Genomic DNA, 24,756 nt, shown 5'->3' on the forward strand with positions numbered 1-24,756 from the left:
TTTAGGAAGACTTCATGGAATTGGTGTCTGAGTCAGTCGTGAAGGATTGAGAGAGGTGCATAGACAAGGGACAAAAGGATGTTCTGAAAGAAAAACAGTGAGAAAAGCCAGGTTTGGAGTGCATGTCAGGTAATAGATTGATGAAGCTTGATTATAGCTTTAGGTGCTTGAAAAGCATTCAAAGTAAGACAGCTGGAAAGGTTAAGTTTGGGGTCACAGAGCGGAGACTCCATAGCAGTAGTTCTCAAATGTGAGTGTGCCTCAGAGTCAGAGTCAACCCAGAGGGTTGGTTAACACTGTTTGTGGGCAGTGTCCCCAGAGCGTTTGATTTGGTTAGTGTGGGCAAGAGAGAGTGTTGGATTCAGTAGGTCTAGGTAGGACAGAAGAATTTGCATTTCTGACAGTTTAGAGGTGATGCTATACTGCTGGCCCAGGGACCACATTTTAGGAGCCATTGTCTTGAAGGTCATGCTGAGTTTAGATGTTTTCAGTAGCCAGAGTGGGTGTTGTTATATAGAAATATGATTTAAAAAAACTTGTTATTTTAAAAAGCCCTTTAAAAATACTCATATATGAAATATATGAGTATATATATTGCAATATAAGTATATATACATACACACACATATATATATATATATATATATGTATTTTGATCTGTTTGTTGTGTGTTTTACTCTTGGTTTTGAATCATTCTTTATAGAAACAAGGCCCAGGTACCTCTTTATAATCTTGAGTCACCTTGCATCACTGTGTAAAACTTTTCCATATTCTTTTAACCTTTGGCATAAAAGAATTTGGCTTGAGATCCTTGATTATTCAGCTCCTTATTCAAGGTTTTTTTTTTCCTCTAGACTAGGTAGGGTTCAGAGTATTTGTTTCTACCGATCTTATTGCCTAGAAGGTTTTGATTCCAGTGAGAAGGGATTTGTTTTATTAACTTTTCCTCATAGCTTCAATTCTTGGGCTCTGTTATCATCTTTACTGCCTCATGCCTCATTTTCCCCAAGGCATTTAGATCTCGGCCCAGATAGGAGGACTGATGCTGAAAGAATGGAAACTGAAGACAAAGTTATCATTCAGCTGCTGTCACATGCTCTCTCCTCGACTTCTAAGGCCCTCAGTAAGCTGACCTCACAGAGCTTATCTCAGTGGATTCCCTGCTAGTTCTCTAAATGCCATACTTATTTTTACCTGGTGCCCTTGCTCCCACTTGTCCCATACCCCACATGTCACTGCTCAATCCTGTGCATCTCCAAATGGTCCACCTTACCCAGGGAGCCCTCCTGGGTCACAGTGGCCCCATGGTTCTCTCTTCGCTCCACTCCTTCTTCTGCAATGTGGCACTGCCCTTGGTCATGTTGTTTGTGTTGGCTTTGCTCTCCCCCGCTTCACTGGAAGCTCCTGGAGGGTGGCCCTGTGTCCATGCATCTCCGTGTGTCCACCTTGCCTCCCATGTACTGTCCTGGCCACTCCTGATGCGAGTCACTTCTGCAGCAGGTTCCATCTGGGAGTTCCTCAGTGAGCTTCACACAGGTGCAGAAATGCGGTCTCTTCATACACAGTGAGAATCTGAGATGCAGAATCAGCACTCTCAGTGTGTTGCCTTGTTTCTACCCACCTTACTAGTGATCCTTAAATGAGACTAAGAGTCCCACACTTAGGAGGACATTAACATGAAGATTATGGAACATGAATCAGACTCAGGAAGTCCTGGGTAGCAAATTGGCAGCCACTGGGGCCAGGTACAGCTCATCAGGCACATTTTATTTGACTAAAGGGTACTTTTTCTTTTGTTTTTACTTATTAATTTATTTATTGTTTGCTTTTTGAATTTTGAAGTTGAGCGCCTTTAACCTGGAATGCCTCTGCCAGCCCCTGCTGATCCCACTACTTCCTGCTTATTTCTGTTGCGCAGTCCTTGCAGGCATTTGAGTTGGAGACTTCTGGGATAAGTATTTGCTTGAAGGAAGCAAAGGGGATTCATTAAAACAGTTCACAAAATAAGTTGTCACTATTCAGTTGCATATCAAAATGGTGGTTTGTTGGAAGCAGGTAGCATGCCACCTAAAAAAAACTGGATGGTATTACAGTGAAAAAGGATCTGTTTACAAATACATAATATTGAGATTATGTGATGTTTTAAGATAACTGGGAATTTATAAGGAGAAAAGAGAAAGATTTAAAGAATTATATAGGCTCACTAGGTGGTAATAGAGGAAGAGGAAGATTTTTTTCTTCAAAAATTGAACAAACTAAACAAGGGAAATGGGGCCAGACTCATAGATGGAGAGCAGGCTGACAGCTGGTTGGGGCAGGGGGAGGTGAGGGGTGGAGGGATTGAAGAAAAGGAGAAAGGACTCATGGACATGGACAACAGTGTGGTGAGTGCTGGGGCAGGGGGTATAAGGGGACTAAATGGTAATGGGAAAAATACAATAAAGATTACATTTAAAACGTGTAATATAAATACATCTATAGACTTATACGTATCAGGCACTATTCTAGGTACTGAAATAAGCCAGTCAGAGAAAGACAAGTACCGCATAATTTCACTCATATGTGGTATCTAATGAACAAACTGAACTAACAAGCAAAATAGAGACAGACTTACAGAGAGCAGGATGACAGCTACTGGGTGGGAGGAAGGAGGTTGTGGGGAGGGACTGAGTAAAAAGCGAAAAGGACTCAAGGACATGGACAGCAGTGTGGTGAGTGCTTGGGTGGGGTGGGTGGAGCTGGAAGGAGGTATAGGGGGAATAAATGGTGATGGAAAAAAATAATAAACCAAGCGACTGAGACCAGAACATATAAATGTATACCAATAGTAAAAAAGAAAAAAATTAAACACAAGAAGAAAGGGGGCTGGAGAAAGGGTGTGCATCTATCTAAACGTAGGCTTTTTTGTTTCAGCATTTCATACGCATTTTTCGCTGTGGAATTCCCCCGCCCCCCGTGCACACACAACTTTGGGCCTTGCGTTTATTTATTTATTTATTTTTGCGGACATCTAGGTGGCTTTTATTTTTTTAACTGAGCCTGGAGTAGCTCCCTGAGATTTAGGCAGGAAGGTTTGGGACTGGCATGGAAATGTGAGATGAAGGGGAAAGGCACTCTTTTTCCAGCTGTAATATGTTGCCAGCAATGTGAATGTATTATTAAAGTTGTGACATTTCAATTAGGAAGCAGTGTGGGAAAAAGAATTCCCATGTAACCTTATAAATTGTGTTCTTCACGAAATAAAAATGTAATGATTTCCTTTAACGGCAATACCCGACTTCCTACGAAATACCACGAAATGCTCACGCTGGGCCAGAGTGTCAAGGCACCGCGGCAGAACCGCTGCTTTCCTCCAGGCCTCCACAGCAGCGCTCGGTACCCCCACGTGGCAGGGCTGTTAGGTTCTCCTGGCCAGTCTCTGGATCCTCAGTCAAGGTCATAGAGACATAATATGTCCTCTACCTCTTCTTTGTCAAGCAGTTCTGAGCATCTTTCAGATAAATAAATACACAAATAAAAGGGTCTTACTTTTATTATACAGTGTATTGTCCCATAACATATTGTTATCCTACTCATTATGAAAGACTTCAAAACACAGTCAAAAGATTGAATCAAGCCTTTTTAATGTTTTTCCTTCAAATTTCCTTTGTGTGGTGGTTTAAAGCAATAGTTGTCATTGTATTTAGCTATACATTTTTTCAGTTTCACCGAACATAACAAGCATGTTTCATTACCTAATATTCATCATGATTGTTCTATGACTGTGGAACTTTTCTTTCAGTGGTGTTTACTTCCTTATTTTACTCTTCCCCTTTTGTTGGACTTCTATATTGTCTCTGATTTTTCTCTGACCATAACACTGAGATGCATATTTTCTATGGAGAAAGCTTCTTTTCTTTTTCTTTTTCTTTTTTTGCAATAGTTAGAATTAGTTTCCTGAGGTGCAAGAAAGTGTAACTGGATATAAACAATTTGCCTAATCCTCTTAATGGCTTGACTGTTCATCCAGAGTATAACAAAACCTGGCTCTGAAGAAATTTGAAATAAAAGAGCTTAAAATCCTATTTTACTGAAGTTAAGCATTGTGGTGTTGTATGTATTGAGTTGTTCTTTCTTTCTTTCTTTTTTAATAGGCTTATTATGCCCGTGATGCTCTGGCTAAAAACCTCTACAGCAGGTTGTTTTCATGGTTGGTAAATCGAATCAATGAAAGCATTAAGGTAACTGGACCTCCGTAACCCAATAAATCAGTGGTAATAAATCGTATTTGGAGTTTAAACATCAAGCTAAAAGATGTTTTAATTTTATAATCAGATTATGGTTACCACTTATAAAGATTGTTCCTGGAAAAGAATTTGCCATGTATAGGATTGAAATTTGTTGGGGGTTCTATTTTGTTTTGCAATGTAATAGGAAATCTTTGGAATTACTCTGAGACTCAGGGGCCTGAGTCCTGCTGGTGGCTCATCTGCTAACTAGTTGTACACATTGCCTGAAAGAAAGGTCTGTTGACCGCTCTAGCTACTAAGGTTCTTCAGTAAAATGAGGGTATTTGAGACTCTGCCTGCTATAAGATTCCGTGATCCTTTTTTATAATCAAGCATTGCTGATGTCTTTTTAAAATAAGTCATCTATTGTTAAAATTTCTGGAAGATTCCATACCAATATCTTACCTCAGACATTTTTTAAAAACCTAAATTACAGCTATACTAGTTATAAAACACAATTAACTTGTGATATATGTGTATGTTCTTTGGTATGCTTTCAGTGTTATTTTTCACACCTAAATTTTTAACCCATCCGTTTGAAACTTTTGCAGGCCCAGACCAAAGTGAGAAAGAAGGTCATGGGTGTTTTGGACATTTATGGCTTTGAAATTTTTGAGGTAAGCTTTCTCTATTTTTTGTGTTATCTTTATTAATGTAGAAGTTAGAAATTAAATATTCTATAGGCAGTGTTTGATGTAATTAACGTAACTTTGAATCTACAGATTACCTCTGTGTGGATGCACCAAAATATACGTGTGTTTAAATGCGTTTTTCGTGCTAAGAGCCAGCGTTTCAGAGACACTGCTGTTTAAGCAGAACTTCTTGTGTTAGTGTTTGACTTCTGAAATTGCAAAATCAAAATTCTTACTAGGAAATTTTTAGCGAAGTCTATGGACGTTATGCCTGTAGTCATTCATTTATTTGTAGGTTGTTTGGAAGGTGAGGCCAGATGGTGCTGTGGAAAAAGCCAGGACTGGGACAGCTGAGTACTGGCCGTGGCCTGGCAAGCCGGTCACTTCATCTCCTTGGGCGTCACACAGAGAGGGTCTGCCTTAGATGGTTTATTGGGTCTCGTGAGCTGTGATCTTACAATATGGATTCTGCCACAGAGGCTGAAACAATGTCTGCTGAAGTTTGTTATGAATGTTTCAAAAGACTCTATGCTTACTACAAATTAAATATTTCAACGTATTATATTTGTTTCCTGTTTACTCCCTTGTTAAATTTGACTTTGAAGAAGGTATTTTAGGACTTGTTGAACACTTATTCTCACTTTTAGGAGTGGTATTTTAGATTGGCTCGGGAAAATATCAAGATGATCGGCTTCTCTGTTTTTAATTTTCCCCCACAAATAATGATTTGTGAATTCCTGTAAATAACCAGGCCCTGACCAGAATGACCACCCAAAGATTTTACATGTTCCAAATTATCGGTTCACAGAATCACAGAAAAAACAATTAGACTATTCCCTGCAGCTAAACCAAGTCTTTCTAGCAAATGCCTTTTTCTTAGAACATTCGTTTTTGTGGTAGTACATTCTCTCTGCTTAACAGCTAGTAGTAAATAAATTTTTAGGACTGACTCTATACAAGCACTGTGGTGAGTGTTCGGTATATTATCGTCTGATGTAATTTTCATAGTGGAATTGCCTGCTATTGATTCCCATTGTAGAGATGAGGGAATGAGCTTCTGAAGGTCAGTAACTCCCCCAAGATGACACGACTACCAAGTGGCAGACCCAAGACCTACACACCAGGCCTCCTAATAAATAATCAAAGGTCTCCCACAGGTCTTTTCCATCACTTTTCTCCCCAAACTTACAGGCTCCTCGATATCTGAAAATAAAGGGGAGAAATCCAGATGTTGTAATAACTCTCTGGCTCCCACTGATTCTGCACCATTGTCATCGCTGCAAGTGCCTGGCCAGCACGGGTGCCTTCCCTGTGTCCATCTATGTGCTGGAGGCCGAGGGGGGCACCCCGTGCTGTGCACTGGCCACCGTCACCCATGCAGCATCCAGAACACTGCTCCCAGCACAGCGTCTCCTCCCATTGGCACCCTGTTAGCAGAGTCTGCAAAGGAACACTTCTGGTCCTTCAGGGAGAGAGAAGAATGGGAGGTTTGTGAGCCTAAAGAATTACTTGAGAGCACTTCCGCCAAGATGGAGGTGTAGGTGGGAACACTTTGCGTCCTCGCACAACCAAATCTAAAAACAACAAAGTTTTAACAACAATAAAAGCAACCAAACCACACAGAAAATTGAATACGGAGTCCGAAAACAACGAACCACTCAGCTAAACCGGTGAGAGGGGCAAAGCCAGCAGCAGATCAGGCCGGGCAAAAGATCCCCCGACCCGGGCGGTGCACAGGCAGCTGAGGACGCGGATCCCAGGTAGGGGTAGCTACGGGAAGAACCCAGGGAAGAGGTGCGGCTGGCTGTCTGCAGTCGGTCGTGCATTTGCACACAGATAAACCAGTGAAGAGGCAAGCATTGAGACAGATCGCACAGGCCCCGGCGGCCAGCACAAGGTGGTGGGCTTGCACCTTTGTGCTCGGATAAGCTGGCAAGGGAGAGTGGTGAGGCGGACTGGGCAAGTGGAGAGGACCGCCATTGCTCCCTCTCTGACCCCACCCCCACATACAGCGTCACAAACAAGCAACCTGGGTGGGCCCGCCCTGGTGAACACTTAAGGCACATCTCCTCATACGTAACAGGCACAAACAGATCAAAACATGGCTCAAGAACAACTCAGAGCCCCAGAGCCCGTAAATCTAAGTGATGAAGAAATAGCCAAACTTTCAAATGCACAGTTCAAAACATTGGTGATCAGGATGCTCACAGAATTGGTTGATTTTAGTCACAAATTAGAGGAACATATGAAGGCTAAACTAATTGAAATGAAGGGAAATGCACAGGAAACCAATAGTAATGGAAAGGAAACTGGGACTCAAATCAAGGGAGTGGACCAGAAAGAAGGAAAAAATGACCAAACAGAAAAGAATGAAGAAACAAGAATTCAAAAAAATGAGGACAGGCTTAGGAACCTCCAGGACATCTTTAAACATTCCAACATCCGAATTATAGGGGTACCAGAAGGGGAAGAGGAACAGTTACGAGTGGAAACCTTATTTGAACAAATAATAAAGGAGAACTGCACCATTCTGGCAAAGGCAATAGACTTCCAGGAAATCCAGAAAGCTCAGAGAGTCCCAAAGAAGTTGGACCCAAGAAGGAACACACCAAGGCACATCATCATTACATTACCCAAGATTAAAATGAAAGAGAGAATCCTAGAAGCAGCAAGAGCTAAGGGGACAGCCACCTACAAAGGAGTTCCCGTCAGACTGTCAGCGGATTTCTCAAAAGAGACCTTACAGGCAAGAAGGGGCTGGAAAGAAGTATTCCAAGTCATGAAATCCAAAGACCTACAACCAAGATTGCTCTATCCAGCAAAGCTTTCATTTAGAATGGAAGGACAGATAAAGTGCTTCTCAGATAAGACCAAATTCAAGGAGTTCATCATCACCAAGCCTTTATTATATGAAATGTTAAAGGGACTTACCTGAAAAAGAAGATAAAAAAGATGAACAGTGAAAGGACAGCAAACTCACAGTTATTAACAACCACACCTAAAACAAAAGCAAATTAAGAGGACAGCTAGATCAGGAGTGAACCATAGAAATGAAGATCACATGGAGGGTTAGCAACAGGGGGAGTGGGAGAAGGAGAAGGGGGGAGAAGGTACAGAAAATAAGTAGCATAGACAGTAGATAGAAAATAGATAGGGGGAGGATAAGAATAGTAGGGGAAATGTAGAATCTAAAGAACTTGAGACACGTGTTCATGAACTAAAGGTGGGGAATGGTGGGGGAGGGGTGTGCAGGGTGGAGGGGAACGGAGGGGGGAAATAGAAGAAATGTAATGGCATAATCAATAAAATAAAATAAACCATAAAAAAAAAAAGAATCAAGCCCTGGCTCGTGTAGCTCAGTGGATTGAGCACAGGCCTGCGAACCAGACAATCGCGGTTCGATTCCCAGTCAGGGCACATGCCTGGGTTGCAGGCCAGTTCCCTGATGGCCAGTTCCCAGCAGGGGATGCATGAAAGGCAACCAGACATTGATGTTTCTCTCCCTCTCTCCTTCCCTTCCCCTCTAAAGATAAATAAATAAAATATTTTAAAAAAATTACTGGTTAAAAAAATCCCTTGAATATACTCAGAAATCACTGTGCTGAAATGCATTTCTTTCTAGAAAGATCTCAGGTTACTGTCACCAAGTGGGCAGTATGTCAAAGTCATTATTTGAAATTGGCAAGGGAAAGATTTCTCACCTGGCACACTGCTGATTTAAATTTCGATGGTTCCATGAATAGGGCAAAAGTGGGGATCTCACTGGAAATGATGTTTCTCAATGATGTTTCTAACAAAGAAACTGATTTTATTTTGTGTTCATTTTGCCAGAAATAAAAAGGATCAGACTTGTTGATCCTTAAGCTAATGGGCAGGTGCTTGATGTCATGTCACAATACATGAAATTTTCTATAGTAAAACAGGATTATGATGGGACATTGGCTTAGCTTCATCTTCCATGTGGCTGAGCTCTGGTAAGCTGTGGGAAAAGAGACCCTCACAGCACTCAGGGAACTGAGTTATACTTCATGAGCAGCTCTGCCCATGGGTACCCGAGGGAGTAATTTCTCAAGTGTTATTTAGTGTCTACTAGGAGCCAGATTCCAGTGGTGAACAGGACAGAAGTGTTCGTGCCTCCATGGGGCTTACTGTCTTAGTCCAAGGTGGTGGGTCTGTTGCTGGCCGAGGACAGGTCCTATCTGTGGAGAGTTTAATCAGGAAGCAGGGTTACTTTTCAAAAGTGTGTTTGCTACAGACCTTGTTCTCTCATTAGAGAACAGAACTTGGATGTTCTGGGTGGAAACATACTGTAACTTGGCACTGAGCAAAATCCCCTTTAGCAAGCTAAGAATATTTTTCACTTATGGTTAATCCAAGTTTCTCTCCAAGACCATTTTCCTGAACACAGTTGACTTCGGCAAGTTCTATCAGTATTTTTCTCACTGTGGTAAAACTAGGTACTTCAGTTGATAAAAATGCCTGTTTGTACATGATCTTCCTCCCTTCTTCAGAGGAGTACTCCAGTTCAGTAGTTCTCAAACTCAGCTGCACATTGGAAGCACCTGGGAGGTAGGGGAGGCGGCTTTTGAAAATTCAGGTGTCCAGGCTGCACCCCGGACCAGTCAACCAGACTCTCCGGGTGCGGGGGGCACAGGGCCCAGCAGCAGTGTCGCGTAGCCCCGAGCTGATTCCCGCTGCGGAGTTGAGGCCAACTGCTGGTGCAGACAGGGATCTCCAGGGTGAACCGTAAATTCCAGACCAACGTGCGGTTCTTGGTGTTCACCCTCTGCACGAGATGCCCCGGTACAGTGTCCAGCCTCAGCGACAGTTCCTCCTCCCTACACCTATTCCATGCATGTATACTGCTCCTAAAACCAACCAGGTTACAGTTTTATTCTTTTTAAACAGGAATTTCAGTCAAGGCCAAATCCAACCAGTCATATGTTGATGGGAAATCTTATCATGACCACAAAATCACTCGAAGTTAATTTCTTTCTTCTAGCAGTAAATGTTTTGATTTTTTTCCAGTTCCTTGAGAGAATTAACATTTGTTTTTCATTATAATTAATTGTTCTCTTTATTTGCCTGTCTAAATCTTCTCAGATTAATCTTCCAAACAGCTTGATTTTTAAAGCTTTATTACTTATTTTAGAAATAAATTTAGTTTGGGGGAAGTCAGAATAAAGATTTGGTTGGGCATTTTTTAAGTGCCCTTTGATACAGAATTAGAAAGATTTTTTTCCTTGTAATGTATTCACATACATACTCCAGATGCCATCCTACATTTTCCTGGATTCTCAGCAAAGTTAGAACACATGAACATCAGGAAGCCCATAGGGTTGAACACTAGGAAGCCAGACAATTTAAGGAGCTTTAAAATACCACAAACTAAAGTACAAGGGCTCAGAATCCATTTCGATGCAAAAATGAAAATGTCACTGATCTTCGTCTCCCAGAGTGGAATAAACTGGTAGAGCATAGAGAAAATTCTGCCTTTGTTCAGTGAAAATTGTCTATAAGAATGAAAGGTTCTGCAGTTTAGGACACCGTGGGCAACACTTTAAAAACTGGGCAGTAAAGGTCCAGAAAAATTGTATTTCTAACTCTGCCTCATGGCCCTACTGACAGTTCCCATGGACACGTTTTTCAGCTGAGCTGGTGGAAACCTTTCATTCATCTTGGTCCTTCTCTAAACAGAAGAGGGAAACTGATGCATTCAACCATGGGATGATGACACATGATTTGACTGCAAACATTCCAGTGCCAGCAAATGAATAGCTCAGCCTTGCTGGCCTCATGTGATCTGAGGTCAGTTTGGAAAACAGATTAGTGCAATATTGACACCAAACATAAGGCGAAGTGATTTGAAATTCATACAGGAGAACAGTCCAGCTGTAAACCCCGGTAGAACATAAATGTCCATTTTTGCGAAGGAAGCAAATGCTAATCCAGACACTCCAATTCTTCCTCCACAACTAAGTGTATAGAAAGAATGTCCAAACTGAATGGTCTTTTAACTGAACCCATGTTCTTATAACTGAACCTGGGGCCTTTGATCTGTGAACAGTATTTATAGCACCTCTATAAAATAACAAAAATGCTATTCTTTAAAATAATAAAATTAAATTCAAAGCAGTGTTGAGTGATCTAAATTGATTCAACTTTTTTCTAAGTACTTGTCTGATAGATATTAAAATGGACAGGTAGTTTAGTGGGGAAATTACAGCAGTGGCTGAACATTTAACTCTTCACACAGTTGAGCTAATTTCACGTAGACAAAAGTGCTAGTCATTTCAAATCAGGCATTCCTTTCTCATTGGCTCTTAGCACCTCACTGAAAGTGGCCCGTGTACAGTAAGGATGTGATAGGCCACATGCAATGACGATTCCAAGTGATACAATCTAAGAATTGGGCAACAGTGTAACCTGGGAAGTTCATTTCATGATCATAGGGTTAATTGCCTAAACTGTTTTAAAAAGAAAATTGATTCTGGTTACAAATTGCACCTTCTGTTCCAGTTTTCACTATTACTCTTGCTTTTACTTCTTAAATCAAGGCCTATTTTAAAATATTTAATTAGAGCACTCTAATGCTATTTTTCTTAAAATTGGTCATATTTGAGTATGTACCTGGAAGAAAAATGCTGTACTATATTTAAAGGGAAATTTTCTACAGTGTTAGCCAGTCATTCGGTTTTGTAAATGCCTAAAAAGAACAGTATATATTAAATCTTTGCCAGGACCAACAGCACATTTCAAAGCAGTAATACAGCCTAGCTCCTCCAAAACAGTGATATTACACTCAAAGTTTTATCACTTTTATATAAATGTACTTTTATATATTACACAAGAGACTTCATTGTTCATGAAATACAGAACCCCTGCCCAACTTGATATATCCAAAATTTGACCTGAAACGAGTGTTGAACTGTAAGAAATATCAAATAAACCTGTAATTAATAGCACTTTTTGCTTGAATAAGTCTCAGTCTTTGTGTTTGAACTGCTCTCCCACTTCCTGCACATAACATTCACTTGCAAGATCCTTCCAGTCCTACCGTCCTAACAACACGTGTGACAGAGGTGTCTCCTTTATTTTACCTCTTCCTTTCAGTATTTATTGTTTCTAAGGAGGACACAGTTTACATTTCTGCCTTAAATAGTATCAGATATTATAGCCTCCTCTATTACTGAGAACATAGAAAGGTAGTAACAGGCTGATATTTTTGATCCATCTTTAAAAATTATTCCCAGTGGAAAGTTTATAACCAGTCCCTGTGAGTGTAAACTTAGTTATGCACTCTCCTGGGAGTGTGATTTTCTGTTTCTTTAATGTTGAAAGGGCAGACTCAAACTCTGGAATTCTTAAAAGAAGCCCTACAGTTTAAAATGTTGTTGTATTAGACACTTCTGAAGATTGCCACCCCCACCGGCTCTTGGTAAATCCAGTGTAAAACAGTGGGGCCCCAGCCACCTTGCTGCTGCTACCTGTGTTTCCCCGGGGCCATCCAGTGGGAGTGGGGTTCGTTTTCAGCTTCTTTCAAGGGGTTCGTGTAATGGAAAATTCTGGATGTGGGTGTTTGAAGGTGTTCCCAACAGTTTTAGTTTTATCACTCAATCTTTAGGGGTAAATGTGGGTTAACAGTAGAGAAAAATTCCATGCACGGAGCATGGGTAGCAAACTACAGAGAGAGAGTTGAGTCATCCATGGGAGTGAGCTGCTGCCCACTTCCTCCTTCGGAAGCTGTGATTCAGGAGACTGACTGACATGCGGGACAGAATGCCCACCCGGTGCAGGGGTTGCGGGCCAGCCCCATGGTTCTTAAAAACACAAAAATGTTTCCAAATACCAAGTTGCTTCGAAGTCCTCCTATTCTTGCGACCCAGTTTTACTACTTTTTTTAAAAGGAATACTTGAGGATGTTTAATGCCCGTGTATGTGAAGAACTGCATTAGACCTGTGCAAGTTTCAACTAGATAAACTGTTACCAGGCTGTTCCTTAATTTTCTTCCAATTATAAGTTTTTACAAGTTATTTTTAAGGATGTGTGAAGTCTCCTTAAGCCCCCTTGAATTTGGACAATGTCAACAACTTAAACTTAGATCACAAGAAATTTGATTGCCTTCATTTTCAGCAATAATGATTGCCCTGGCCCTTCACGGCATATTTTGGAGGCTGTAAGGTATGTTTGCAGAAGATGCGGAGATATTTCTGTGGGGAAGTACTATAAGCTGGTTTCCGCCTTGATGATTATGCCATTCTTGTTTTGTTTTTATTCTTTAAACAAGAGGATAAGGTCAGAGAGTCAAGTTTTTGTGTTTTGGCCATCTCCAGAACGCCCTCCTCACCACCCTGTGTGTGTCTGAGGGGGAGACACTCACGGGTGGCACAGGGGCGGGTCGCAGTGGCGGGCAAGGGCGGGTGCTTTGGATCTGGCTGAACCTCTTCACTCTTTCCGTGATCTGCCAACTTGCCTCTGTCCCTGACTCTTTGGGTGGATGTGTCACACACATTTTATTTTCTCTGGTATTAGAATTAGAAGCTTTAGATTCTGAAGCCTTAGGACTTCAAGCAAGTCACATGGTGTCATTGTTTTAATCAAATCATTTTTATCCTGAAGAGGTCTCACCCAGCAGAACCACAATTCAGACACCGTATGTAGGTATTGTGGCCTTGTCTTTTGAATTGATCGGACATGTGTCTTGATTCAAAGTGTTATACTGATCAGAAATGTGGCCTAAGTGGTAAAATCTTTTATTTGCACCTGTGAATAATGACCAAGAAGTATTTACTCTTAGCAGTTTATTACAAATTAAGAACTGACTGCATTTTGTGTAATCTGTCCCTTTTTGCACCAGAATGCAGTAAGTATGCACTGTTTGCAGTGATGGTCTGTCGCATGCTCCTGTGTTACTAGCTTTTCCAGCTGTGTGAATTTTGCAGTCAATGGCCATTGATTAACTGTGTGGATATAAAACATAGAATTCATGTAGGAATTTTTTTTAATTTAGCTTAGCTCTAATGTGCTCTTTAAGTTGTGTTATAATTGTGAAGCTTTGCTGCTGGTTTCTAATCTGCTTGTGCGTACTTCATAGTCCCGTTTCTGCAGTGTACTTTATTTAAGCTGTTCATAGCCACTTAATGTGTCCAGAACACTGAGCCATCCTCCCCTTCCTTCTCATTAGTTGCCATTTGAAGATTTAGCATACTTTTTTTAAAAAATAGCTCCGGGGGGCACAGACTTATTAAATTACTAGAAAGGATTTATTCCATGAATTTGTTTTCTTTTAAAAAACCTGCTCGTAAAGACCATTAATATTTGAATTTCATTTATAAGTTTTTTGTTTGTGGAGGTAGCATTAATAAGGGTATATTTTACCAAGTCAAGAAAACCAGACTTTCTCATGAATGAAATGTCCTTATACTGATTATAGTAGTAATAATAATCATAATAATCATAAGGCACCTCTGCCAGATTGACTTCAGCTTCTAATCCAAATTGTTCATCTCTGAGGATTAGAGCTCATGGCTTTTAAAATTTTTATGTGAAACTGAGTACTGAGGAATGCCTTTGTGTCTAATACTATATTTGTTATATTTGTTGAAAGTATTGAACATTAATACTGTGTGACCTTTAGTAAGAGCCTTCAGGATTTAAAAAGAAAAACAACTTTATCCTTGACTACATTTAACACTCAAAAATTAGTCAGTGAGCCTGGCAGGGTATTTCAGCTGGGTGGAGCGTTGTCCTGTACACCAAAAGGTTGCAGGTTCCATCCCCAGTCGGGGGTGCGTATGGGAGACAGCTGATCAATATTTCTTCCCCATGTTAGTGTGTATATGTCTCCCTCCCCTCCCCCTTTTTCTTTCTCTAAAATCAATTAATATAACCTTGGGTGAGGGTTAAAAAAATAGGATAGTGATAGTATATGTGTGTCATTTATGGTTTAGGGTACAAATTTCCCTCTGATTAATTGGTTCATCACTGATGATTAAAAGTCCTTAGCTGACTTCCAGGAAAGAATGTGGTCAGATGTCACTTTGTAAGTATCATTTTCAAACTTGCCCTACATAGGACCAAAGTTGATTTAGAAAGATCAAGTTTCAAAAAAACTCGATGACATCTTTGCTTTTAATGTTTATGGAGAGATTTTAAAGGCAGTAGTTCTGTGTGTTCAGCAGGGTGGGGTGAGCTTCAGTTCTGCTGTGACATGAGGCCCTCATAGCTCATTCCATAGTCCAGGGCTGGACTCAGAGAGCAGCAGGCTTAGCAGTGGCGGGGTCATACCATCCCTTGCTCCCAGTGCCACCATCTCTCTCTCTCTGCAAAGAGGAGGGATGAAGTTGAAAATAACTAGTTTTATTACCAGGTCCGCCTCTTGGGCCATGTGGTTCTTGGTGAAGTGTGTTCATTCAACAGACGTGCATTTTGTGCCCTCAGTACGTACAGCAGTATGGTAAGCCCTGTGGATTGTTCAGAAATTATTTAGGCATGGATCCTCCCTCAGATTTCATAGGAGATGACTAATATAAAGGAGAAACTAATTTATTTATTACTCATGAGAGTCATGGGTAATAAGTATGTGAGCCTTGTTAGAAGAGATTGTTTCTAACTAGGGAGATGATTTGATGTGCTGATTCCTGCAAGTCTCTATTCTGTAGGCACGTCATTCATCCATGGGCTCATCAAATACACATTGAGTACTTACAGGGTGCGAGGTACTGGGCATACATTGGTGAGCAAGAGGCGTGTAGTCAGCCTTTGCTGTTAGAAATGCACGGTCTCCTGAGACAGATAAATATGAAACTAATCAACAAGGTGGGGGAGAAGAGGTCAGGTCAGGAAGACTTTGAGCTCCAAAGATACACCTGAGAATGAAGACTGAGAACCTGGGTGATAAAGATGCTAAGTGTTTTTTTTTCTCCTGAACCTTCAAGGGAAAATGTATTTATTTTTATTTTTTACCATGTGTGGGGTGCTTCTTTGTCAACTAAAAATCTTCATCCTTCAAAGACTGCACACCTTTTGGGTACTTCATTCCTACACTTCCCTCATGAACCATTCCTTGAGTGCTGGGGTGTACAAGCCTGTCCCAGGAGCTGTGTGCGGGGCTCCAGTTGGGTTTGAGGGAGCGTGTGTGCCATCTCTCCCAGACAGAGATGCCAGATGTTACTATGATGGGGGAGCTAATGGCGCGGTCCATTTTTTTCCATACAGGACAACAGCTTCGAGCAATTCATTATTAATTATTGTAATGAAAAGCTGCAGCAAATCTTCATTGAACTTACTCTTAAAGAGGAGCAGGAGGAGTATATACGGGAGGTAATGTCGATGTATAGTTTTTAAAATGTTCCTTTTTTGCTCAAAATATAAATTCTGGATTTAGAGGCCTGTATAAACATGACTGTAAAATCAGTTTTATCTAAGTTATGCTACATTGTGTCTTTTGTTTGGTATGACATCTAAGCTAACTAAGATTTTCTTTGCTTGCTGCGCTGCTAGTGCCTGGAAAAATGCAGGATGTGTAGTAGGCATTGAGTAAATGTCAGCTCAGCAACTGAAGTCATACTGGATTTTAATGTAGTGATTTGAAATGGTACTGTGTTAAGCACAGTCTGAAGTGAGTAGACAGACAACTGGAACATCCATTCAGGGACATATGACACAGTAATAAAATGGAGCAAACAATTGATACACATGAGTGAATCTCATGCATTATGTTAAGTGAAAGAAGCCCGACTCATAAGGCTACCTATCGTATGATTCTGTCGATAGTGGTTCTAGAAAAGGCAAAGCTGTATATAGAGGCAAAGCAATAAAGGCAGAGCCCAGTGGTTGCCAGGGGTAGGGGGCATGAGACAGCGTGACTGCAGAGGGGTAGAACGAGGAAATTTGGGGGCTGATTGTGTGGTAATTACACAGCACTATGTGTTTGCCAAAACATCGAGAACTGTATACCAAAACAGTCACCATTGCTGTTCAATGTTGAAAAGCATTGATTTTCTAAAAATTTATTAAAAAATAGGTAACATTTGTTGAGTGCTTACCATATGCCAGGTAGTTACTAGTGCTACCTATGGACTGTCTCACTTAATGTAACTTAAAAATAAGAAATCCCTTTACAAAGTCCTTTTATCCTTAATTATAAAACACATACTTGGTTTTCACCCTTTCGTTTTTTAAAAATAGTCTTTAAGTGTAAAATTATTTATTTAAAAAATAAGAGGCAATTATGTATTTGTTTCTTTTTCACTTATTGCCATAATATTTTAATAATGATATTATGTATTTTTCATTTTTATAGTGTCATCTTAAGTCATTAAAGACACTAAATTCTCCTTTTTTCTGTTTCTCAATGTAGATTTTTAAATGTGATTGTTATCCCCAGTGACTTAGTAAAATAACCCATTACTTGAAAGCTAAATCATAAATATTTTATTTTTCTTTTACAATGGTCATAATGCTTTAGAAACTTTTATACTCATCTGACACCTTTTGGTAACATAAACATCCTAAAAGCCAGATTAATTCTCTTCCTGTCTTCTCATCATAAAGAGAATGTCCAAACTTTGATCTGTAACTTAAAACAGTTTGTACAGATTGTCTAAAACACTTCTAAGACTATATAGGAAGATCCCCAGCTTGCTGTATGAATTAACTTTTTTCCCCTTAGAAGAAAACGAAATGTTTACACTTTGGGGCAGAATGTAAGCAAATACAGAATGATTACATTGGGCCTCAGATGTGGCTTTGTAGTGAGCATCCCAACCAGAGCATGGGATCTTGTGTCTTTCCTTAGTTTGAAAATATTTTGGCTTAGCACTGAATTGTTTTTACACGTGAACTAGTTAACTGCCCTACAACATTTTAGACTTGACTCTAAAATTAATTTTTTCCTTGTGATTACAAATTAAGAACAGAAAAATCTAGGCCTTAGATTCTTGAGATCAAGTTCTGACTTATGTCCTCATAAACATTGTAAACATACACAAAGTAATATTGACCCAAGGGCCTGTTGAGTAAATGTTTGGCTCAGGACCAGGGAAGTGCATGGGAAATCGCCACAGATGGGAGAGTGGAATGAGAGGCCGTCTCAGTACAGGTCAAGGGTGTTCATTTCAGTCAGATCATGTCCATAGTGGACTCTGCACTTAGAACGTTAGGGGGACTGGAAGATGACATATTTGTAGCACTGATTTTACGAAGGAAATGTTCAGAAAGGAAGTGAAATACATACAGTAAGATGGGCAAAGGTGATTTGATTTGATGTCTGGTAGCATCGTAGCATCATTCTATGGAATCTGATTTTGTTCTGTTTTGTTTTTTAGGACATAGAATGGACTCACATTGACTACTTCAATAATGCCATCATTTGTGACCTAATAGAAAATGTGAGTATTAGGTACAGTTTTCTAAAGAATTTCTTAGTAATATAATTCACTATGTGCAAATGATCTCACTGCTTTCCGTATTAAACTTTATGTAGTATTTTCACTACTTTAACACTTTTCTTCAGGGAACTACAGTTCTGGAGACATTACTATAGCCCTAAGGCTTGCACACACATGTAGGCAGCTGGACATTTTGGTGCTTGGCCTGGATCCCCTGTGCCAGAGGTGTCAAACTCGTTTTCCCTCAGGGCTGCATCAGCCTCATGGTTGCCTTCAAGGGGCCAAATGTAATTTCAGCTCCTTAATGGGTAAGGAGTAGTTACAGTTAAACAGTCCTAAAGTTATTTCAGCCCTTCAAAGGCCACTGCGGAGCTGATGTGGCCCCCCTTGAAAATGAGTTTGACACCCCTGCTGCGCTCGTCCCAGTGTCGTATCACAGACCCTGTTTATGATGTTCACACACCGTGGTGCCACGCACCACACCCTGAGACATGCCAGCCTTTCTTGAGTTTCTGGAGCCCAGGTCCAGTCCATGGCTCCTGGGTACATGTGAACACTGGTCAGGGGAGGCTCGGCTCAACCATAAAGATTTTTGCCAAATCAAAATATCTATTTCCTTTCAAAAACTCTAGCGACTTCTTAACCTACTGTTCCATGGTTATTATCAAAAAGATAATTTTCAGTGAGGATGTAGAGAAAAGGGAACCCCTGTGCACTGTTGCTGGGAATGTAAATTGGTACAGCTGCTATGGAAAACACTGGAATTTCCTCAAAAAAAAATCAGAAGTAAAACAATCATACAATCCAGCAGTGCCACTTCTGGGTTTATATCCAAAGGAAATGGAATCAGGATCTTGAAGAGATATCTGCACTCCATGTTCACTGCAGCAGCATTTGTAACGGCCAAGATATGGAAACAGTCTAAGTCTTCATCTACAGATGAGAAGTTAAAGAAGACGTGATATAAATATATGGATATTATTCAGCTGTGAGGAAAGGAGGAAATCCTGCCATTTACAACAACATGGCCAGACCTTGAGGACATTGTGCTAAGTGAGATAAGCCAGAGAGAGAAAGACAGAAATACTGATGATATTATCAATACTTGGAATCTAAAAAGCAAAACTCATAGAAACAGAGAACAGTGGGACTGCCAGGGCCTAGGGAGGAAATAGGGAGTGTGGGTCAAAGGGCATAAACTTCCAGTTATAAGAGGATTAAGTTCCAGGATGTAATGTGCAGCATATTGACAGTATTGTGTTATCAAATCGATAAATCGTACACCTTACATTTAATGTTATATGTCATTTATATGTCAGACTAGAAAAATTTTTATTAAATTAAAAAAAACCCATGCTCTTGAAGGATGAAGAGAGCAGCTAAGGAGCTGAGTTGAGTAGGACGCTGAGAGTGGTCCAGGTGCAGAGCCAGTGCAGCTCAGAGAACGCAGGGGTCGTTGCGTGTGCGACTTTGCAGGTGGCCGCGGGCCGTGGGGGTTCTCGGGTGACTCAGATATGTGTGTATGGATGGGAAAGGGCTCAGAGTGTGAAAATTTCCTGGGTAATTTTTAGTAAGTTTTCTGAATCTAAGATTTTTGTTTTTACATTATAGTCTGCCGTTTATTGTAAGTGAATTGATTGCAGAAAACCAATATGTTTGTGAAAACCTGGAAACTCTTGTTTTAGGCTTAGGATTACTAACAATACTGGGCTTGATAACAAGGTAGTTTGAAACAGTCCATCACATTTATTGTCCTGCAGTCTCCTCTGTGAGCAGTAGGTGAGCGCTGTGTTTCGGGGGTGTAGCTGCGGCCTCTGAGTGGCCAGCAATCACTTCTATTCACCTTTAACAAGTCCTTTCAGAAATTGTGTAAGTCACCAGTATTTCTCTTCTCAGTAATTTGTGGAAGATATATCTTCGATTAAATTGAACATTAAAAACAGCATTCTAAAACATCACTAGTTTTCAATTGAAAAGTAAGCTTTGTTTTGAAAATCTGAGCAATGGTGGAATGTGAATACTAATATCCTTCTATGCAATTCAAAACTTTACTCTAAAATCCAGAAAACCTGGAGACTTTTCTGAACAGTTTTTTCTGGTAACATTTTGACTGAGGTAATTTGCTGTGGGAAGTTTAACTTTTAGAAGTCATGACTAGCACGTTTTTTTCTCACGAATATGACGTCACTTGATTATTTTTGTGTAAGGAGGGCAGAGAAGAACAGTGGTAGTACACTTAATTTAACTAGATTTTCTCAGCCAAAATTCCCCTTGCATATGTGATGGAAGAAACTCTTACGAATTCACGTAGGAGCCTGGGTATGAACTGGAACTATTTCCTTCCCGTATCACCTAACAATAATGTTTATGCTGATGCTGTTATGAACACACTTGATTCCTGAAAGTCCACACCTCCCTGGGGTTTTGTATGGATTGAATAAATGCTGGTCAGAGGATGTTATGGCCTTGTGAGGAGAAGGGGAGAGCAGCGGGGACTTCCCCTGTCGGAAGTGGGTGGGATCAGTGCTCAGTGGAGTGAATTGTCCTCCTGGAGTGGATACGTGTGGACATATGGAAGAAATAGCAGACTTTATGTAGCAAAGTAGAAGATTCCTGATTTTTGGTTCAGCTTAGTTGGGCTGACTACTCTTGGGATAAATGTGATCACAGAGCACAACAAATGCTCACTCATGTTTAACATCCATTTTGAAAATTTATATGGAGGCAGAATTTTATTCTAAACAGATATTCTTGAAACACAGCTTGATTGCATCGGTTGTTAAAAGCAGCATCGGAACTCACATTTTTTTCCTAGAAAGTAAACTTTGTTTTGAACACATGGACCATTTGGGAACATCTGACACCAATTACCTTCTTGAACTATGAATCAAACAATGGCCTTAAAAGACCATGCTTTCTGATTTATGACCACATGTTATAGAGACTATATTGACATTGGTTTCTGACTTTCATCTTTGTTTTCAAGTCTTTGAGGTCTAATTTGCATTTTCTAACAGTATGAATTTCAGTCATTAGTCAATGACAGTGGCTCCTAAGTCCTCCTAAGGACTTAGGTTACTCCTAAGTCCTCTTCTGTGGGGGGAGCAGTGTGGGGACGGGGTGAGGCTGATGCACTGTCACACACACATGCATGCACGCACCCACCTGGGACACTTGGGAAGAGGGAAGACTTCTGTGACATTTGTTATTTGTTTTGTTTCTCTGCTTTTTGTTATAAGTGAATGGAATTTTCTTGTGGCTAAGTTGATTGTGTTTGATGGTATAATCAGGACTAATTGTTAACACAATGCAGTGAGGAAGGAAGGAAACCTTTTTTATTTCCTTTCTCTCAGAACACAAACGGAATCCTGGCCATGCTGGACGAGGAGTGCTTGCGGCCTGGCACGGTCACCGACGAGACCTTCTTAGAAAAGCTGAACCAAGTCTGCGCCACCCACCAGCACTTTGAGAGCAGGATGAGCAAGTGCTCTCGCTTTCTCAATGACACGTCCCTGCCTCACAGCTGCTTCAGAATTCAGCATTATGCTGGCAAGGTACGGGGTTGCCGCGAGCACCCGCTCACTCAGTTCTGCGTTTACTCCCTTGAGGAGACTGTGCTTCAGAGTTGACATTTTGACCATTGCCAACTTGTGAGGATAAAATGAGCAGTTAAAATGGTAGAAATCAAGGGAGTGTAGTCAATAGCATTGTAGTAACTACATGTGGTGTCAGATGGGTGCTAGACTTAGTGGGAGATCACTTCCTGAGTTATGTAGATGTCTAACCACTATGCTGTACACCTGAAATTAATATAATATTGAATGTCAACTAATTGAAAAATTAAAAAAATTTTTAATAGTAAAATCAGTAAAGGTTCAATTGAAATAAAATCTGGACTGCATTGAGCAATATCTTATTAAAGCTCATAGCTGAAAGGAAAGCCAGTGAACTTAATCAGTTTGAATGTATTTTAAAAATTGATTTTATTATTTTCAAGCTCTAAACTATCCTATAAAAAACAGCTATCAACACTAATAAAGAAGATTTGCCAGTAAAAATTAAGAGTCTCTGCAGACTTATAATAAGGTTTTAAAAGCACAAACCATTTAGCAAAAAAAAAAAAAAAAACAGATTTTGAAACAACACTGGGATAAATACTTTGAAAATACATATTCATTTGCTTAATATTTGGGATTTTATGTTTTATATATAAATATAATGTTAAAAGCAGTTTTGACAATACATTTAATTTTTAGAATCTTAAAGGATTATTGATTGCAGTTATGCCTCCTTTATTATAAAGCACTTTTGCAAACTTCAAAGGTTACAAAATTCTTATGTATTTATATTTAGTAAAAATAAAGTATATAGTATCTGACTTATGTATAATTTCAAAATATTGAAACTTGTTACTTTATTTTCTTCATTAGCCTGTGTTGTTAAAAGGTATTTTCTAGTCAATTTTGCTGCTGGCTTGAGATGTCTGTGAAAATTTAGTGCTATCTCTACTTTATTTCTTACCATCTACTTCTAAACACACTAGAATTGGCACATGTGAACTGAAAAATAAAAGTAAAACCTTGCCTTGGCCGGCATAGCTCGGTGGATTGATCAGGGACCTGCGAACCAAAGGATTGCGGTTCGATTCCCAGTCAGGACACATGCCTAGGTTGCAGGCCAGTTCCCAGCAGGGGATGCACAAGAGGAAACCATATGCTGATATTTTGCACCCTCTCTCCTAAAAAGTAAAACCTCAAAAATTTGCCCAAACACCAGAAAAAGAAGAAAGAATGAAAAGGGAGGGAGGGAGAGAGGGAGGGAGGAAATCCTTTGAAAATGTTATCATAACATTTTTGGAGTTTATTCTTGCAGATCCTGAATGGTGATAGAATTTATTTTGAACTCCTCTGTGATGTAGACGAATTTAAACTTGGAGGCTAATTCGGTATTAGAGTGTGACTAATGTGTTGGGGATTTGGTAGAAAAAGAAGAGACTGCAATGTAGATGGCCTTGGAATGTTCTTCACAGTTGTTTGATGTTCTGTCCCTCAGTGTGTCAGTTGCTGAGTCTCAGTTGTTGCTCTTAGGTGCTGTACCAGGTGGAAGGATTTGTCGACAAAAACAATGACCTCCTCTATCGAGACCTGTCCCAAGCCATGTGGAAGGCCGGCCATACCCTCATCAAGTCTTTGTTTCCTGAAGGGAACCCTGCCAAGATCAACCTGAAGAGGCCCCCTACAGCGGGCTCACAGTTCAAGGCCTCCGTGGCCACACTGATGAAAAACCTGCAGACCAAGAATCCCAACTACATTAGGTATTTCTGGCACAGGAATTTCCTGGCAGTTCAAATGTGAAGGCTCTCGCAAGGAAGGTCATTTTCCTGTTTGCTTAGAATGTAGCCCAGACAGAGGGTAACTACAGTACTTGTGGATCAAATAATACAGTGCCCCTTCCCCCTCCCAAAGAACGAATTTTAAAAGCGGGGGGAGTGCAGTAGGGGATAGGAATAGACACTTAATGAAATTGGGTTGTTGGCAGGGGGTTCTCAACTTTCTGTATTTTTGAAGTAAGTTATTTAAATATATTAAAATATTTTTAATAAGTTAGAAACAAAACATCAACACTTTTTGGTTAGGGTTTTGTATAAACTTTTGTTGCACTCATTTCAATTTTTTTTTTAATATTAACTTACAGCATTAAAGCAAGTGGGGCTTTTTAGTGTAACTCTGGTGCTAGGAAATGCGTGCTGCGTTTTTTCCTGTGACTGTTACAGGCCTAGAAGAAGTACTGATTTTTAAAACAACCTGAATTTTTCTCAGAGCAATAGAAATAGCTCTTAAAAAGCATCTAGTCTCCTTTTCCTGCTTCTGGGGCATCTCAGATCTCGAGTTCAGTAAAGACCAACTGAGAATAGAGTTACTATATGTGTATTTGGTGAACTAGGTAACAGAAGGTGTGTGTTCGCCGGGTCAGATTTCATACAGCACACGGACACCCGTACATCCCTTTTACTGTTGTCCTGGAAAAGTCAGCCACAAGGAGACGACCGTGGAGAACATTTTTGTGTTTAGCTTGTTTACCTAATATATTAGTAACAAATGTAAATAGGCAAAATCCCTTGCTTTGATTATGATCAGGTTACAACATATTAGTTAGGTAAGAAGTGTAGTTTCAGTAAAAGATAACCAGGAAACTTACGATCAGTTTCTTTTCTGGTTTTCTTAATTGAGTAGATGTTACTTTAAAATTTTTTTAAATGCTATTTTATTTAAGTATGATTTACATGAAGTGATATGTACAGATCCTAGGTTAATGGCTCAGTTATTTTTTCACCATTGTATATAGTTTGGTAACCACCATCTAGGTCAAGACAATATTTTGTTACCCCAGGAAGTTCCTTCATTCCCCTTTCCTTTTAGTGGTTTTAATGTGTTTCTAAAATATCTTAATAAACTCCAGGGTTG

At 40.1% G+C, this 24,756-nt stretch overlaps 1 protein-coding gene across 6 annotated transcripts in view; it reads left to right on the forward strand.

The window, feature by feature from the left end:
* Nucleotides 1-24,756, forward strand: part of MYO1B (myosin IB) — a 169,237-nt gene that overhangs the window by 114,315 nt on the left and 30,166 nt on the right. For all 6 annotated transcript variants that reach the window (XM_037162933.2, XM_037162935.2, XM_053665160.1 and 3 more), the window contains exons 12-17: nucleotides 4,134-4,220; nucleotides 4,820-4,885; nucleotides 16,119-16,223; nucleotides 18,230-18,292; nucleotides 21,646-21,846; nucleotides 23,380-23,606. In XM_037162933.2, the coding sequence (XP_037018828.1) occupies nucleotides 4,134-4,220; nucleotides 4,820-4,885; nucleotides 16,119-16,223; nucleotides 18,230-18,292; nucleotides 21,646-21,846; nucleotides 23,380-23,606 (749 nt within the window). The remainder of the gene's footprint in view (nucleotides 1-4,133; nucleotides 4,221-4,819; nucleotides 4,886-16,118; nucleotides 16,224-18,229; nucleotides 18,293-21,645; nucleotides 21,847-23,379; nucleotides 23,607-24,756) is intronic.

Source organism: Artibeus jamaicensis, unplaced genomic scaffold, assembly GCF_021234435.1.
Source record: "Artibeus jamaicensis isolate MK-2021 breed Jamaican fruit bat unplaced genomic scaffold, CSHL_Jam_final contig_391, whole genome shotgun sequence".
Classification (NCBI taxonomy): Eukaryota; Metazoa; Chordata; class Mammalia; order Chiroptera; family Phyllostomidae; genus Artibeus; species Artibeus jamaicensis.